Genomic DNA, 13714 nt, shown 5'->3' on the forward strand with positions numbered 1-13714 from the left:
ACATGTAAGTCTGTCGTAATGTGCTAATTGGTGGTGCACAATGTGGCATCAACTACCTGGGGCCCATTAAAAAAAGTGTGTAATACCTCTTTAATCGCTTTTTTTTTTCTAAGTGTTTTCTATATAGGAGGTAACAGTCTATACATCAGAAACTTCCTCCAATGAATGCTGGCTGTGGGCTTCAATGGCTCTCTCACATTTCACCTACCGCACACTGCTGTAAAAGGTCACCAAGGTGCTTATTACAGCAATTCCAGAATGGCCACACAAGAATTTAGAGGACAATTTCCAAGTACCGGTGTCAAGGCAATTCCTATGTGCCCAGAGTCATATCTCTGCCCTCCCCTCCCCTACAATCCTCCGCCCGCTGACTCCACACCACATCTCCTCCGAAACACAATGGCAAGAGATGAGCCGAGCGCGCCGCAGCCAATCAAAGTGGAGGAGTGTGAGCACGGAGTTCTGTGATTGGATGGCGAGATATGAGTATACAGACCCGGGCGAGATTCGCAAATAGGTTTGTGCAGCGGCAGAAGGAAGAGCTGTGACTGAGGAGAAGGAGGAGGCGAGGAGGGATTAACCAGTGCTAAATCCTCTGGAGCTCCAGTCCCTGACATCTCCTACGAGAGGAGGGGGCACCGCTCTCAGGGATCTCCACCATTCTGACTGGGGACGATTTACTGCTCTGTGTGGGTTCTTGCAGCAAACATGCCAAGCCAGGTGAAGGCAGCATCAGGAGTGACCCATGTAGAGGAGGAGGAACTGGTCACCTATCCGCCTGCAGACTCCCTGCAACTCCATGCACACATCCCAGACTTCAACACATACCAGACTTTGTACGATAAGTCTGTCCACCAACCCCAAGGTAATTCTAGACTGCCCAGGACAGGCTCATCACACCCCCACAGGAACCACTAAATTCCTTTTCACCCCACAGGATCCCTTGAAATGATTTCCACCCCAAAGGAACCCCCAGAATATTCTCCCCACAGGATCCCCTGAAATGATTTCCACCCCTGAGGAACCCCCTGAATATTCTCCCCACAGGATCCCCTGAAATGATTTCCATCCAGAGGAACCCCCTGAATATTCTCCCCACAGGATCCCCTGAAATGATTTCCACCCCTGAGGAACCCCCTGAATATTCTTCCCACCGGATCCCCTGAAATTATTTCCATCCAGAGGAACCCCCTGAATATTCTCCCCACCGGATCCCCTGAAAAGATTTCCATCCCTGAGGAACCCCCTGAATATTCTCCCCACAGGATCCCCTGAAATGATTTCCACCCCTGAGGAACCCCCTGAATATTTTCCCCACAGGATCCCCTGAAATGATTTCCACCCCTGAGGAACCCCCTGAATATTCTCCCCACAGGATCCCCTGAAATGATTTCCACCCAGAGGAACCCCCTGAATATTCTCCCCACAGGATCCCCTGAAATGATTTCCACCCAGAGGAACCCCCTGAATATTCTCCCCACAGGATCCCCTGAAATGATTTCCACCCAGAGGAACCCCCTGAATATTCTCCCCACAGGATCCCCTGAAATTATTTCCACCCAGAGGAACCCCCTGAATATTCTCCCCACAGGATCCCCTGAAATGATTTCCACCCCAAAGGAACCCCCTGAATATTCTCCCCACAGGATCCCCTGAAATTATTTCCACCCCAAAGGAACCCCCTGAATATTCTCCCCACAGGATCCTCTGAAATGATTTCCACCCCAAAGGAACCCCCTGAATATTCTCCCCACAGGATCCCCTGAAATGATTTCCACCCCTGAGGAACCCCCTAAATATTCTCCCCACAGGATCACCTGAAATGATTTCCACCCCAAAGGAACCCCCTGAATATTAACCCCAGAGGAACCCCCCTGAAATTAGGTCCACCCCAGAGGAAACCCCAAAACAAGGTCCACCCAGAGGAACCCCCCCCTGAAATAAGGTCCACCTCAGAGGAACCCCTACATTAACTTTCACCCCAGAGGTACACTGACCTAATATTCACCCCACGGGAACCCCTTAAATGGCTTTTGCCAAGAGGAACCCCTAAAATGTTCTGATCTCAGAGAACCCCTGTTAATTAATGGGGGGGGGGCACTACAATGGAGATCAGAATGTACCCATACCACATCATTGGTGTCATCCATCCACCACCCTTAAGGTCTTTCTACACAGCCTCAGAACTGTCAGCCCTTCCCAGTCTTTTTACCCCAGAGGAACCCCTAAAATATTTTTTTTTCTCCCAGAGGAACCCCTAAAATATTACCCCCATAAGAACCCCTAAAATATTTTATTACCCCCAGAGGAGCCCCTAAAATAATTTTCACCAGGAACTCCTTAACTTTTCTGATCTTTGGTAACCCCTGCTAATTAGTGGTGGGTCACGAGTCATTGGTTTTGTGACAATGACTCTTTGAAGTGGGATGGAAGAATGAGGTCAGATGGGAGGTCACCCAGCCGCAGTTGGGAGGAAGCCCTAGAGGAGTCTGGTTGAGAATGTCTGGTCTAAAATATGACATCAAATGTGTTTTGTAATACATTGTATACAGTTAATATAGGTTACATACATCATCTGCCTTGGTCATACATGGATTGTTTATTTACTTTTTATTTCTTTCATCAGCCAACTGCGTTATTGTGTTCTGACAGCCAGGACTCCTCTGCTGCCAGAATACACTGTTCAGAGGTGCAGCCGATTGGCTGTATGGACTGATTGAATAAAACATTTCCAACACTCCTGCTCAATAGAAGGCGGTCATTATATGGACTTCTTTCTAGCGAGACCTGCCATAGATGGATCGAAATTTGGCCGGTCCCTGCTGAGCCGGCCAAATTTCGAATTCATGTTTAGGCATGGGTTAAATCTGCGGTGCATTTTACATGCGGATTAGGTGCATTACTGGCAAACGATACTTCTTTCTTTTTTTTTTTTTTATGCCCTGCATCTTACAAGTGTGAATGGGGCCTCACTAAGCAGTAGTACAGTATACATACATGCATGGGCTCAGGCTAAAAACTACAAAACATTCTATTTTTTCACATTTAGAACTCAAGTAAACCAAGAGTAACAAGTAAAAGACTTCTAGTGGATTGGCTGTATGAATGTTTGTAAGGTTCAGGATTGTACAGTTTACTCATTATCATATCATTGAATAAAGAGTTCTCATTCAGTGTTGTAATCTATAGAAAGCCTAATCAGAATCCATCTTTACTAGTTTTTAGGCTTTTATTCCTTTATTTTTACCTGGTGATCTGACCAGTAAGTGGATTCTCAACTTTGTTTAAAAGATCAAGATATCTAGCAAAAGTGTCAGAAGTTTGAGACAAACCATTTGACACTGACATGAGGTGCTTACAATGATCAGCTTTTATTCAGTTTTGTAAATCCTTTATCCCACAAGGAAAAAAAAAACTGTTGCTGTAACTGCTTATAAAGTGTTAGCTGGAGTTCAGCTGCAATTTGTTAGTCAAGTCCATCTAAATCTGTGCAAGGGTGTCTCCGTTGCTCCTCCATCCAGAGTGTAGACACCCTAAGGGCTCTTTCACACGGAGCGGACCGCATTGCAATCCGGCACTTTTTTTTTTCACGGAGCAGATGACATTTGTGTCATCCGCTCCGTATGTCCGCATATCATCCCATCCTTTTGCGGATGATATACGGACATAATGTATGTCTATGGGCATTGCGGATGTCAGCGGATGACACCGCTGACATCCGATTTTGCATCCGTTCCGTTTTTTACACGGAACAAAAATAGGGTTCTGTTCCATTCCAAAAAACGGAACAGAACTGAAAGGATGAAAATCGGATGTCAGCGGATGGTCATCCGCTGACATCCGCAATGCCATTGACATACATTATGTCCGTATATCATCCACAAAAAAATAGGATGATATACGGACATGCGGAACAGCCGTGTGAAAGGGCCCTAAGACAGGAGGTGTGTTACTGTCAGTATTGGCAGGTGAAAATAAAGGAAAGAAAAATAAAGGCAATTAATGCATTTTCGTTTTCTTGGGTTTAAAGTGGTTGTAAAGGAAATGTATTATTATATATATTTTATAACAAACATGTCTGTACTTACTTGCTTGCACAGAGTGGACCCGAACCTCCTTTTCTAAGGTCCCCTGCTGGTGCTCCTGGCTCCTCCTCTCAGGCTAGTGCCCCAATAGGAAGCTGCTTCTCATGGGCATCGCTCCTGAGCCCCTCTGCTGCGTCCATTGACACAGACAGTGGGACTTGGCCCCCACTCCCTTGTCACTGGCTTTGATTGACAACAGTGGTAAAAAAAACTCGCAATCTCGATTCAACCACCCTCACGATCTTAATCCGGAGTTTCCATGATTCATGTAACAGGTTCAGAGCCGTTCTCTACTCAGAGCTGTCAAAAAAAAGGCAGCCGTCAAAGTTTACCTCAACATTGCTCAGCGCTGAGATAAAAAGAAACATTGTATCATTTGGTTATTTTAGATCAAAGGGATGAACTTTAGTCTGTAAATGAGGGTAGTTTAACCACTTAAGGACCAGGCCTTGGAAAAAAAAAAAAGACCAGGCCTTTTCTGACACTTGTTGCCTGCAAGTTAAAATCAGTATTTTTTGCTAGAAAATTACTTAGAACCCCCAAACATTATATATATATATATATATATATATAAAGCAGATACCCTAGAGAATAAAATGGCGGTTGTTGGAATATTTTTTGTCACACTGTATCTGCACAGCTGTCTTTCAAAAGCAATTTTTGGGGGAAAAAAATACACTTCAATGAATTAAAAAAGGAAAAAAAAACTAAACAGGTGACATTATATTGGCTCCTTACCACCTGTGAAATGCCTTTGAAAAGCTTTTCTAAACTTGGCCTTAAAGTGTTTCTATGCATGAAGGCAAAAAACCTGTGTGCAGCAGCCCCCCCCCCCCCAATACTTACCTAAGCATTGTTCACAAGAGCAGCAGCTCTCCTGGGTCTCTTCCTCTATATTGGCTGAGACAAACCATTGGCTCCTGCTACTGTCCATCACATACAGTGAGGCAATGAGAAAAGAGCAGGGGCAGGGCTGAGCCACACTCCATGTGTGAATGGACCAGAGCAGTGGCCTGGGAGCCCCCATAACAAGCTGAATTCTACAGGGGGAACTCAGCAGGAAAGAGGGGCCAGGAGCACCGGCGAGGGACTCGAGGTAAGGAGGATTGGTGCTGCTCCTGCGTAAAACCAGTTCACAGAGCAGGTAAGTATGACATGTTTGTTATTAAAAGAGAAAATCTGCCTTTTAATATCACTTTAAAGCTGAAAAAGAAATCAACTTATGCATTGGACCTCCATCTTCTCCACCACACTTACTATGCCCTCCCTGCATACTGACTGAGCTGTCACAGACAGCTCCTGCTCACTATTAACGATTGGGAGCTGCTGGCAGGGATTCATGTATATTTGTGACAACCAATCACAGCGGTTCATAGTCAGGAACGCCGCCTCTCATCATTCAGAACACCTTTTAAAGGTCCAGTGGGAGGTGTCAGCAAGGGGTTAATGTAGTGACAGGGTGACTTTACCAATAATAACTGTTGTTTGAATAAGGTCGTTTTTCCTAATAACCTAATAAATGTTTCACACTGTCAGAAATAACTGATATTTTTAATTCTATTAGATTGTTTTTTGGTTTTATTTATTATTGTTTATCACTTCCTCAAACCTTTTTCCTCTGCAGAATTTTGGATGGAGGCTGCCTCCGAATTTTATTGGAAAACCCCTCCCAGTGGCAAAGTGCTGGATTATAATTTTGACATCACCAAAGGCAGAATATTTGTGGAGTTCATGAAAGGGGCAAAAACCAATGTGTGCTACAATGTGCTGGACAGAAATGTCTTGGAGAAAAACCTTGGGGCCAAGACAGCATACTTCTGGTAATATATTATACATGGTAAACACTGTGGCTAAATGGCCAGCCTAGTTAAGATATGGAACTGTGACTGTGTGTACACAAGCCTCCACGTAACATAAGAAATTCACAATGACACTACCTAAACACATTTTTGTATTTACATTGTTTACAATCTGTATAATATGGTTGTATTGATTGACTAAAGAGCACAGTATTCCTTAGGAGCCAAGAAAATAATAATAATTTCCCTTTGGGATTATTAAAGTATTTTGAATCTGAAAAAGGGTACAGGTAGGCTATTTCAATCAAGATTTCTTTCTAAAGTTAATTGGTATTGTCGTAATTCGTGCACCTTTCCCAGTGCTGTATCTTGGCCTAGGCCAACAAGGCCCAGGCCTAGGGCAGCACTTTGCAGGGGGGCAGCAAAAAAGCTGCACCCCACATGGGAAAAAAACAGCCTCCTCCAGGCTCCCGCACGAAAAGGGTCCCCACCGGCTTGCACTACACTTTTAGTATAGTGCCAGTCCTATGGGGCAAATCAGTCTGGCACCCCCATAAGGCAGTCACACTGCTACCTGCTGGTACTGATGGGCACTAGTAGGCTTCACTGATGGCCACTGATGAGGTGGCACTGATAAGCTGCACTGATGGGCAGTAATGAGGCTGCACGGATGGGCACTGATGGGCACTGATAGACTGGTTGTGGTCTGTGGTTTACAGATGACAGGGCATGTCATAAACAGGAAGGGGTGTGGCCTTTACCGGAAGAGGTGGGTCATATTTCAATTAGGGGCTGCACAAGTTTAGTCTGACCTAGGGCAGCACAAAACCTAAATACACCACTGACCTTTCCACTTCTGCTCATCAGAGGAAGTCTTGTATTCATTCAGAAAATGCACTTAGCCCGGTTCGATTTTATTTATTTTTTCCTCTGGGGGCCGGGCAAAAAGTCTCCATACTGCTGCCTGAACACGTTGCTGTATACTGTATGTAGCTGATGCTACATAAAGTTTCTACAGCACTCACAGTGGGTGCAAAGTTGGTCCAAATAAACGATTTTAACCGCAAAACTTAGCTATACGGCGGTAGAGTGGCTCTCCTGTGTCAGACCACATAGTAGGTACGTGACCCGGCACTTCCAGGTAGGGGGCGCACACGCCGTGACTGTGCTGGGATTTGAAACAGCACAAGCGAATCAGCAGGTGCCAGCCAATGGATATTCACCGGCAGCCACTGGTCGGCGAGAAGAGACACAGAACCGAGCTCTGCCTATGTAAACAAGGCTCAGCTCTTTTCTGTCAGCAGGGATGTGATGGATTTTCTGTTCCTGCAAAGCAGGGAATAAAATCCTTCACATCCCTTTAGAAAAAAACAGCACACCTAGAAAACACAAACACTGGTTAGGTACACATTCAACCCCTTGATCGCACTAGATGTTTAATCCCCTTCCCAGTCAGTGTCAATAATACAGTGACAATACATATTTTTAGTATTGATTACTGTATTATTGTCACTGGTTCCCACAAAGTATCAGACTGTCTCGGCAATATCGCAGTCCCGCTCTAAGTCGCTGATCACCACCATTACTAGTATAAAAATACCAGTATATATCCCATAGTTTGTAGATGCTATAACTTTTGCGCAAACTAATCAATATGCGCATATTGGGATTTTTTTTTTACCAAAAATATGTAGCAGAATGCATATCGACCTACATTTATGAAGACATTTTGATTTTATTTTTTGACTTTTATTGGATATGTTTTATAGCAGAAAGTAAAAAAAATATATATTTTTTTTTTCTTCAAAATTGTTGTTTTTTTTTTTTTTTTTTTTTCTCTTTTACTATAGCGCAAAAAAAAAAACAAAAAAAAAAAACCCAGTGGTGATCAAATACCACCCAAAAAAAGCTACATTTGTGGGGGAAAAAGATATAAATTTAATTTGGGTACAGTGTTGGATGACAGCGTAATTGTTAGTTAAAGTAACACTTAAGTGCCATATCGCAAAAAATGTCCTAGTCATGAAGGGGGTTAATCTTCCAGAGGTCAAGTGGTTAAAGCAGACCTTCAGCCAGAAAACGAAAGTGCCTCCTGCCCACCCCTCCTCCGCATAGCGGCCTTTTTTTTTTTTTCTAAAAAAAGAGGTTTTAAGTCCTAGGCGTGTACGGTGGAGAGGCGAGTGTCTGTTATGTGCAGCTCAGTCTCCTGGCAAAGGCTCGTACACTTGATGAAAATCGGACGAAATATCCTCCGATTTTTCTCTCTCATGCTCAGCGGTCATAACCGTTTTTAGTTGACAGTGCATAATGTTCACGAAATTTCTCGTCCGTTTTTTTTTTTTTTTTGGGACATTTGTTCCTAGACTTCCGGGTCGTCAGCAACTTCAGATCATGCGCGGTCTTTCGTATCCGATTTTTCGCGGACATACTGCATACACATTAAACGAAAATTGGTCGTCTGGGGACTGACGATAAAAATTTTGGTGTTTGTCCCTTCGTTTTTTTTCATTGAAAATGTCGGTATCGGCTGCTGAAAGTTGTGTACACACTAGCCGAAAATCGTACGATTTTACCTCGGACGGGAATTTTCAACAGATTTTCTACTAGTGTACTTAAGTGTGGGTAAGAGAAAAATAATGGGGGATTGGTGGGTCTAGATCAGCTCTAAAGTTATAAAAAGCTAGAGATAGGCTTTAAAGATGGCCATAGATAAGCAGGTTTTTTTTTTTTTTTTGGTCAGTCAGCAAAAAAAACAACTCAATCCCTTTTATCCACATTAAGGTAAATGGAGGAATCCCCCCATCCCACTGAGACTTTTTGTGTTCTGATAGGGGCTCCTTCTGTTGTTTTCCAACTTGTCCAGCAGAAGTCACCGATCTAATGATCAACTTCCATTGAGCATGAACGGCCGCACACTAATCAAAATTTGTCTGGTTCCTGCTGAACCAGATTTATTTTGATCCACCTGTGGTGAGATTAAATCGCTGCTTTTCAAAATCCTTGCTGTTTAAAATCTGTGTTTTCAGGTTTCACCATATTTTTGGTCACACTTGAACCTGGCAGTGGACGCCTAAATCCATTCACAGTGTTTGGAAGAGGTATCCTAAAGTAGCCATACTCTGTATAATCTGATTGTACAGGGCCAAACTTAAACCAATAAGTATCCAATCAGCCAGGTCCTTGCACTGCATAGCTGATGGTAGATCTAGGTCTAGGTAGGTCTTCTATAATGCTTCCATGAAACATTGGTTGCAGAAGGAGGAGGTGTGATAATCTCCCAAATTGATCAACCAATCTATAGATTATCTGAAAAGTCTGGTGTTTTCTGAAGATTGGTTACGGTCAGGGAAAGAAAATTAGCACAAATTGATAATAACTTCACAGCTATGAATACATCAATGATTGATGTCTTATGATGATTAATATGGCATTACATTACATTATCTTTTAGTTTTGTATCAAGCGTTAAAGCCTCTTTCACCTTAATTTATTTATCCCTGAGTCCCCATTGTGTAGATTTTCCTGCTCTTCCTGAATGGTCACTGGGACTACAAGTTACAGAAAACTCCCCAAGAAGGACATGTAATGAAAAAGGTTTAAGCTGCCATTTGTTCTACTAAAATTGGTTTTCTATGTCCCTACTGTAGAGACATCCTCTAACTTCCTTTTTTGGTAATCAGACAGGAAGTGAAGGTAAATCTCCTCACTGAAAACATATAGGACAAATGTTATGACAAACTGTTATGCAAAACTAAAAATGATCAGAGTTGTATTTTAATATTGACATTTATGAGTATTTACATTTATATAAATAGTAAATTTGTTAGGTGAAACCGTTAAAATTCAAAAGATGGATTAGCTTGCAGACTTCATCACTCAATGTTGTCCCTTGGGTTTGAATGGGATATAGCCTCTCCTGTGCGTCTTTCTATTCAGACCTCCAATCAATAGTTGTACATTCTGGAATGACAAGTTATAGAAAAAATAAATAATTTGCAACCTTTGAGCCTACCTTTCAAGTGTAACCACTTTTATTGTTATCTAGGCCAACTTCTTCCCTGAAACTTTAACTGGATCCACTGTTAACTGCTTCCTCACTAGTCCCAAGACATTTGTGTGACAGCCTGTGAAAGTTTACTTTTTTTCTCTATTGCAGATAGTGTCATCCTATCTGTTTTAACATGCATGAGAAAAATCAAGCAATCACTGAGATGTGTGTTCAGAACTTGCAATTTCAAGACATTCAACATGAAATTGCAAGTTCTGAACACACATCTCAGTGATTGCTTGATTTTCATCTCAGTCTTATATTTTTACAATCGTGTGGGTGTGGATGTGCGTTCGTATGCTAAAATTGGATTACAATAAAAAAGGAATTGTAAATAAAGCATGAACAAAATACTGTAGGTCACACAGAAATTTTGAAAGGAAATTCTTAAGGCCCAGTTCACACTGGATGCGGTGCAAATTCACATTGAATTAGCTCCGGATTCCGCATTGCATCAGAATCGCAGGCAGTTCACACTGTGCTCATCGAACCGCTGTGGGTGTCAATATAAAGTTAATGACACCCCAAATTGAACTGTGAAATCAGACAGGAATAAGATCGCATTGGTGTGAACAGCCAATGCGATCCGATTCTGGTACGGACAAAAAAAGGGTCCTTAACGAGTTTGGTCCGAATGCAATGACGATTTTGCATCGCACAGACATCGCATGTGATCTGCACAGCGATGCTGTGCGAAACCCTTGCGATGTCTGGCATCGCATTAGTGTGAACCGGCCCTTTAAAAAATAAACTGAGCTATGGAGATTTTTACATGCTTGCACCAATGTAACTATGCATATATACCATACCTGTGGGATCCCTCTAGAAGCTGGAAATCACTGGAGTAGACAACTACTCAAGTGATTTACACTTTCTTCCAGGTCCCATGCCAAGCAGCTGCATTATAAACGCAGGATTTTCTCAGTGGATGCAGGGTATCTTCTGATTGGAGCTTTTTTCAGTGGATGCAAGGTATCCTCTAAAGTGGAGCTGTGTCATTACTGTGAAATCATTCTCAGTGTATATTCCATGTAAAAAATATATTTTATACAGTTAAAAAGCAACTTCAGCATTTAGTTTAACACATTAGGTCCGAACACAAAAGCAGATAGTGGGAAAAAGTCTGTCCCACCTGTTTGTATGCTTGAGTTATTGAAGCCCATGATAAAAGAAAAGGAATTGGCAGCACTCCAGGTTGAGTCAAAATCCAGGTTTATTGACTGGACATCCAAATATGACAATCGTGACAAGGTAGACGTGTTTCACACACTGACTGTGTGCTTAATCATTACTAATGGTAATGATTAAGCACACAGTCAGTTTGTGAAACGCGTCTACCTTGTCACGATTGTCATATTTGGATGTCCAGTCAATAAACCTGGATTTTGACTCAACCTGGAGTGCTGCCAATTCCTTTTCTTTTATCAAGTTTTCACGGAGGCGAGCCGGGGCATGCACCTGTGTGAGTCATCAGGCAATCACACCACCTTGAGCAGTGACTCCTTGTCTGTTCAATTGAAGCCCATGGCCATTGTCCTTTGGCTTCATTATTCAATGTCCCACTGTGTGAAGAGCCAGAACCAGACCACATGTTTAAGGCTTTATTAATGACCTACAGTGCTTGCATTCCCAGCATCACAGACTGGGCTAGGTCTTCTTGCCCCTAAAGTGGTTATAAAGGCTAAAGGTTTTTCCCCTAATGCATTCTCTGCATTAGGGTAAAAAACCTTTTAGGATCAGCCCCCAATCGACCCCCCCCTAGGGTGACCACGTGTCCCGGATCGCCCAGGACAGTCCCGTTTTTGGGGTGTCTGTCCCGGGTCCCGGTCACCCTCATTACGGGACAATGCAATGTCCCGGAATGTCAGCCGAACCCGGTCAGTCTGGACTGTCTGTGTATCATGTCTGAGTCAGTCCGCGGCTGGATGAGGGAGGATGACTCGTCATGGCTGGGCTGGGCTGTGTGTGCCATTAGAGGGCGGGCTGCCTGCAATTCGAGCCAATAGGAGAGCAGTGAGCAGAGGTGGACGGTGACGTCAGCCGGAGCCGGCCCGGGATCATCTCATGTGCGGCGCCGCCTCAGCTCAACTCAGCCTGCCTGCTCCTGTAACTGTCTCCAACGGCCGGCCGGCGGGCCGGGTTATCAGCATTTAAGAAGAGGTGGACAAAAAATGTAAGTTAAATGGTATTGGTCTTGATGTAAAAAAATAAATACATTCAGAGCACAGTGTTAATAGGGGAGTGATGTCACTGGAGTCTGTGAAAGGGGCACATGCCTAAGCACTGCACACAGGACTTATGTTTCGGATGGAAAAAAGTTTTCAGGCCTGTGTCCTGCAGTGAGGAGTGATGTCACTGTCTTGCCTTGATTGACAAGCGGAGCAAAGTTAAAGAACACCTTTTTAAGGAAAGGTTAAAGTTAATTGATGTTTACACAGGCCAGAAATGTCCTAATTCTTGCCGTATTTGGTTGTGTATGTTATTCATAAGATCCACTTTTCTCGTAATATCAGGAATGAGAGCAGAGGCTGGAGCTCTGAGAGCAAGATGTTCAGAGTGCAGCTGCAATTGACAGGTCAATAATCATTATGGAAACACTTGGCTGATAATAATTTATACTTGTTTTTGACAATTTTGGGTGTAAAAAGGGCACACGCTGGCCATATTAGGGTACAGTCTGTCCTTTCACTATATTTGGTGTACCTAATAGTCATCTTTTTTTTTTTGGCGGGGGTGTTGTCGGGGGGAGGGGGGGGGTGTCCCTGAATGGCAGTTTGGAAAAGTGGTCACCCTACCCCCCCCCCCTCTCTCTTGAATACCTAAACCTGATCTCAATCCAGTGTTATGCCTTAGAGCAACAGCTCTGCTTTCTCTCTCCCTCCTCACATGACTCAGTGAGAGCAGCGAAAGCCTTTGGCTCCTGCTGCCATCAGTCAAATCTAGTGACAAAGAAATGGAGAGTGGGGCGGAGCCACACTGTGTGTCAATAGCGGCAAACAGTTTGTCTTTTCAGCGAGCCTGGATGAGTACTCCCCTAGCAAGTGGCTTGGTTTACTCGAAGGCAGGAGGAGCCAGGAGTGCTGATGGGGAACTGTATCTGTCCACTGATCCCCGTTGAGCAGGTGAATGGCATTTCTGTGTCTGCTCCGCCTATGCAGAGTGGGCACAGACACAGCCCACTTTGCTCTATGGGTGTCTGGATGTAAATGGACCGCCTGTCCCTTTACAACCGACAGCCATCCAATCTGCTAGATGGATGCAGAAAAGACCCCCATCCGTCGGTTTTAGTGGATTAGATCAGATGTCGGCAGTGTCAACTGACACATGTCGACACTTGCTGCCCCCCAGAGGGCAATGGATGATCTGATCCGGTCTGCCTAAAAAACTGACAGGTTGACCTGATCAGTCCGCCCTTGTGAAAGGGGCCATAGAGGGATTCACCCTGTCAGTTTGTCCTATTGACTGTTATCACCAAGAGTGATCGTGAAAGAAAATCCCAAATTTTGGGTGTCCCCACAACATGAATAGAGGGGAAATCTTTCAATGTGGACCCTGGTGACAACCAGGGATTTCCTAACTTTAGAGGGATTGCTTCTCATTTCCTATTTTGACTATTGGACAGAAAAAGAAGGAAAATCTCCCCTAGGGGACACAGATGGCACAAAAAACTGACCGAGGTTATGACACTGCCTTACTCCATCCAAAATGAAAAACAAGTATGTGATTTGCATCTGCTAGCATTGCTCAGATGTCATGCTGCTTCTACTTTGGTCTGGTCTATT

General features: G+C 43.7%; 1 protein-coding gene across 2 annotated transcripts in view; it reads left to right on the plus strand.

Annotated features, from left to right (window-relative positions):
* The first annotated feature begins 484 nt into the window (after positions 1 to 484).
* The window catches only part of LOC309556946 (acetyl-coenzyme A synthetase, cytoplasmic-like), a 96176-nt gene continuing 82946 nt past the window's right edge, over positions 485 to 13714 (plus strand). Inside the window, exons 1-2 of one of the 2 annotated variants that reach the window (XM_082259522.1) lie at positions 485 to 865; positions 5710 to 5905. In XM_082259522.1, coding sequence (XP_082115648.1) covers positions 709 to 865; positions 5710 to 5905 — 353 coding nt within the window. In that variant the 5' untranslated portion in view covers positions 485 to 708. Of the gene's footprint in view, positions 866 to 2146; positions 2165 to 5709; positions 5906 to 13714 lie in introns of those variants that run through there. The other variant, XM_082259523.1, reaches the window with a different exon arrangement.

This window comes from Pelophylax lessonae (genome assembly GCF_965119305.1).
Source record: "Pelophylax lessonae genome assembly, chromosome: 5".
Lineage (NCBI taxonomy): Eukaryota > Metazoa > Chordata > Amphibia > Anura > Ranidae > Pelophylax > Pelophylax lessonae.